This window comes from Cannabis sativa, chromosome 1 (genome assembly GCF_029168945.1).
Source record: "Cannabis sativa cultivar Pink pepper isolate KNU-18-1 chromosome 1, ASM2916894v1, whole genome shotgun sequence".
NCBI classification, from domain to species: domain Eukaryota; kingdom Viridiplantae; phylum Streptophyta; class Magnoliopsida; order Rosales; family Cannabaceae; genus Cannabis; species Cannabis sativa.
Genome location: NC_083601.1, coordinates 7,509,274 through 7,514,804, shown reverse-complemented (window position 1 = coordinate 7,514,804; position 5,531 = coordinate 7,509,274). Strand labels below are relative to the sequence as shown.

The window sequence follows — 5,531 nt, the reverse complement described above, 5'->3', positions numbered from 1 at the left end:
ATGAATAGTGAGAAATGGGAGTGGGATTTTTAAATCTATTTAAATAAAAAAAAAGAATGAGACATGGGGTGTGATTTTTAAATTTATTTAAATAAAAGAAAAAGTAAAACATGTCACTTTTATGACACATCCCATCAACCTTTTCATCAAAATAATAATTATTAAATTATCTCAAAAAATAATAATTATTAAATATTAAAAATAATAAATAATAACTTTTATATCCATTAAAATAAAAAATTAAATAAATAATTGAGCCCATGTCCCAATCAATCTAAAAAAAAACAAAACAATAACATAAAATTGAAAATTGTTGGCAGCCGAAAAAGAAAAAAAAAAAAAAAAGTTGGCAGCCGAAAAAAAAAAAAAAAAAAAAAAAAAAACAGTACAAAAGTTATTTTTGGAGTGTAACAGTATAAAAGAAAGAAAATGGGAAAACACAGTAAACTGTGTAAATTTCCCAAACAAAAATGTAAAAGCTTAATCAAGAAAATATATGCGATCATAGATGAAGCTATAGAATATAACCAAAGAAAATATAGAATAGTACCAATTATTAATTGTATATAGTTTACTATTATACAGTCTAGCTTTAAGCATTCATAGATACGACCATTATATACATACATACATATATAATCAAGGACATGAAATCTTTTCCTTTATATTATGACCCACTTTACAATTGATGTTCCCATACAATGATGATTAGATTTAATTTAATTAGAGAATTATTTAATTGTTTACAACAAATTCTCTAGATTCTCTTTATTTTTTGTAATCGTATTATATATATTGTTGTATGTCTAGGTCATATCTCTTTCAATAGTACTTCTTAACTTACTAATATTTTATGTTATAGTTGGATTTATAATTATTAGGCCAAACGACTTAATGCAAAAGAAATATTTAATTAATACAAACAATAATATTCTTAATTTGTTGTCATCAATACAAGAGAAAAGCACTGAGCAAGTATCAAAGTTGATATATAAATATATATAACACCACACATATAATCTCAAAAGAATAACACACATACTTGTTTAGTTCATCATTACACAACCAAAAAATAATAAAAGAAACATATATGTAGCTTTCTTGTTTAATATTAAAACAAATCCAAGTTATTGATAATAAGGAATGATCAGAAGTAGTGTACGTAGTACTAATCACCTATGGTAGTGTCGATATTAAAAATGCGAGCACAAGTATAAACCGAGCAAAACGCTTGCAAAGCCATCAAAAGCAACATCAAAATGGCAGCCAAGAAAGTCAGAAACTGCCATGAACCAATCACGTAAAGTTTCATGAACTTTCCTAATTTGACCTTCCATCTCCCGTTGTGATACTTGTTCACATCCTCAATCACCTTATCCAAGAAGGGCACTCTCGTCAATCTAACGGACTTACTCATCCCATTCCACAAGTTAGCCACTTCTTCATCACTTTTCAAACGGTTCTTAATGATACCCCTTTCTCTAAGAAGCTTAACATCTTCGTCGGTATCAATAATCCCATTCATTAGCTCAGTGTAACGTGTAAAAACTAACGGCCCAGATGCGTTTGATGCTTCGTAAGCCACTAAGTTTCTCATTATGGCTTCTGCATTAACATCTAAACTAACGGTCGGGAGGTAGAGAGTAACTGTTTTAACGTCAAAACTAACGTTTGAGATGTTATTACCGTTTGTTGGCAAGAACTGAACACCAGAGTTGAAAAGCTCAGTCACTGAAGGGATAAAGATCTCTTCAATCAATGGTGGCTTGTTGTTTGAATTCTCTTCTTCTGGTTTAACTTCTTCTTTATTTTCATTGAAAAACAAGTACTCAATAGGCGTTTTCAGGAGTCTGAATCCGGGAAGGTTGGACAAGATTTTCCATGGTAGTTTCAAAAACACTTTAACTGGTTTAGAGAAAAGTACCCTTTTTAGGAAACATATTGGACCTCTATTTAGCTTAGAAATCATCTTCCAAACTATAGAGAGAACCTTTTTTACAGAGTTACTATTAGTAAAAAAACTATCTTTCCCTTCTTCTTCATCATGATCATTATCATCACTGCTTTGATCCTCCACAACCTCAATTACTTGATCTTGTCGTTGTTGGACTTCCATTTTGGGTGTGATCATGTCGTATAAGAAGTCCAACAAGTGAGCACATTCCGAGACATCAATTTCAGGCAAGTCTTGATTTTCCATCATCTTGAATGGAGAAAGCTCCTTGCAAAATCCCACCAACATGGTAAACAACATGTCATCAACAACTTCTAGCGACGAAAACTGAAATTCCAATATCTTTCTCAAAAGAAATAATGGGATTTGGTTTTCAAGCATAACTATGTCTCTTATTATAGCATTGTGGGCTGATTTTCTCCCTGTGTAGTCAACCAAGTGTGACATCCTTGAAGATAAACCAGGTGGAATCTTCCCTTCTTTGATGGCATAAACTTGAAGAAACTCGAGCAAAAATGAGGCATCTATGGCCATCCTCCAAGCCAAAGTTTCGCCATTAAAGTCTAAATACTTGTGGTAACAAGCTCGAATCCTGGGTTCATGATCCATTAATTGTTGAACAAGATGTTGAAACTTATGGCCACCTTGGAGGTGTGTTTGGACTCTTTTAGCTGAGGATAGCTTGTACCTCTCCATTTCATAAAGCTCTGGTCGCCAATAATGATAAGGGCCAATGGCTACTTCTTGTGGAGTGTAGGATTCAGGATCACTTGCCTTTAGAATTTTGGAGACACTGAAAATAGAGACAGGAACCTCAGTATCATCCTCAAGCTCTTCTTCGAGTGTTCGACGAATTTGTGTAACCCATCTATGCTCGTCGAAGTTTATGGAGTTTGATTTAGAGGATGTGGAGTGTTGGATTAAAGGCATTATTAATAATTGTTGTGTTCTGTATCAACTTAGTTAATAGAGCTAACATATATATACATTGAGTTGTGGTGTGGTTTAGTAATGGTTGGGACTTTATATATATTGGCAAGAATGATTAATTATTAATGAATATTTTTAGTTGGATTAGTATGCCTTCATATTATTAAAATACGGTCCATGAGTTTCTTATGGTTTAATATTATATACTTCAAAAAAAATATTGGATCTTGCTTTAATTTTTATGCTCCTTATTCCTCAAAAGTATATATCTTTACATTGTGTCACTCAAGTTATTTTACTGTACATGGGCATAATTACATGGGATAAATGTGATCATTTAGTTTCATGTGATGATAAAAGGGTAAAAAAAATATATTTATTAGTTGATATCTGCCTAACATGAAAGTTGAATAAAAATTAAAGGTGTATGGTCATAATAATGATGTATATTGTAGACTCCTTGAGAAATATCAAAAATTAATCCAAGTAATCCTTTTTAAGGAGGTTTTGGGAATATGATAATTTGTTGTCTTCCACTCCAACACAAAGGTAACACTTGAAAACACCTATTTTACTTGTGTACTTGCTTAGAAAAATAGTTATTATTGATTATCAAACAAGTTAACAAATTTAGGTATGGATAAAATATTGTTATTAATTAATTATTATTATTAGGTAGGATTGAAATAAAAGTAAAATAACATTTACAGAAAGCTTTTATCAATAAGATATGCTAAGGACACCCTAAGTTGTCAAACACCACAAGACGTAATATATTGATATTTATACAATTTAATATTGGGTCACACATATTTTAATTCAATAAATAATATGAAAATCTGCTAACCAATTATAAGGCGTCACATCCGTATAGTGTTGGGTACCTTAAAGTACTAAATATATAACATAATCTTTATTAATATATCATTGTTATTAGGCACGTTAGGGTGCCCAACACCATACTGTTGTGGGATATTATGAGTCACTACAATAATTTTACCAATTTGCGGCGGGCCAAATCTGCCGCTAATAATGGCAGTATTAATGGTGAATCCCAGATTTCGTCGTTAATAGTGTTTTTTTATATTTTAATGGCGGAACCCCGGAGTCCGTCACTATTGTCCACTGCTTATAGTATTTGCGGCGGAACTCGCTGCTAATAGTCTGCCGCTAAGAAGTGGGCGAGAAAATTTTTATCCTTTCAGTTTGAATATTATTAGCGAGAAGGCATAAGCGACGGATCATGCCGGTAATAATAATAAAAAAAATAAAAAATATTAAATGTATATTAGCGGCGGGACCCGCCGCTAATAGTTCTATAAATAGCCCTCCCTACCCACTTCCCCTATTTTCCCCATTTTTGCTTCTTCTCTTCTTCTCTCAGCCATTTTCAGCCCTTCCCACCACCACGCACCACCACCACCACCACATAGCACCGAAGTACCACCACGCACCACCAAATACTAGCCACCAAAACTCATTTCATGTAAGTAATTTTTTTTTGTTTTCTATTTCAGATTTGTATAGTTTTTGTTATTTTAAAAATTTTAGGGATATATATTGTAACGTCCTGATACTTAGGCGCGCTACAATGATTTTTCAAATACAATGCCACATTTGCTAATCAAAAGATTTTTCTTGAAAATCGTGTCAAATTAAAACTTTAAATTTAATTGCTAAACTTTATAAACTTTTAAACATTTATTTATGAAATTCAGGATCCTGTAATTAAACCTTTACAACATTATCAAAATACATCTAGTTTGGTCGCACAGCGACTACAAAATAAAACCTCAGATGTCCCGAGACTGAACACTCCAGGTCGCGCCACCATGACATGTACAAACACCATCCTAGCTAGAAGCTCCCTCTTATTCAGCCTTCGCCTTTCATTTACAAACACATGAAATAACAACTGTGAGTTGACAGACTCAATAAGAAAAGCATATGACAAATAATATAATATCGACTTGTATCTAGGCGCCCATACACCTATTTACAAGGCTTAACAAATGAGTAAGAACGTTCTTTACTAGGGTACAACCATTGTACCACATACACTACGTACCGACATTGTACAAGTGTTGGTAGGGTTTGTTTCGTACCCTGAGTACCACTAAGTGCTGTACCACACACTATTGGGATTTTATGCCCTAAATAAAACCCATTTCAATATAATCTGATTTGTTATCAATAGAAGATTAGAAGTCATTTATGTTTACATGTAGTTTTCATGTTTATGGTTTAATGTGTACAATTTCTGTAGATAGCAAACTAATTAATCGGTTTGCACCAGGTTTCCCCAAGCAATCCAAATCTTGCCAGAAACGTGTCCAAACTTAGCCAAACTTTCTAGAACACCTAGAATAACATCCAACAATAAATTTCAAGCACTAAAAACAACATACAACCCTAGAATCCAATTCTGCTATAAATGAGCCAAGTATGAGCTCACAAGCTCAAACTTGCTCATTTCACAAACAAACCAACAAAACCAACGGTAAATAATCAATTCAAACTTAAAACAACATCTGGAAATGCCCTAGAATAAAACCTAACCTAAACAGCCACTATATCTCAAAATCACAAGCTAAACTTAACTAAAAGCTTAAATAACACAAAGATAACGATCTAGGGTTTACCTTGA

General features: G+C 32.7%; 1 protein-coding gene across 1 annotated transcript; it reads right to left on the bottom strand.

Moving 5' to 3' along the window:
- Positions 1-1,076: 1,076 nt before the first annotated feature.
- On the bottom strand, positions 1,077-3,638 carry LOC115704004 (putative UPF0481 protein At3g02645). The gene has a single exon (XM_030631227.2). The coding sequence runs from the start codon at positions 2,882-2,884 to the stop codon at positions 1,169-1,171; it is 1,716 nt and encodes a 571-aa protein (XP_030487087.2). The 5' UTR covers positions 2,885-3,638; the 3' UTR covers positions 1,077-1,168.
- Between the last annotated feature and the right edge of the window lie 1,893 nt (positions 3,639-5,531).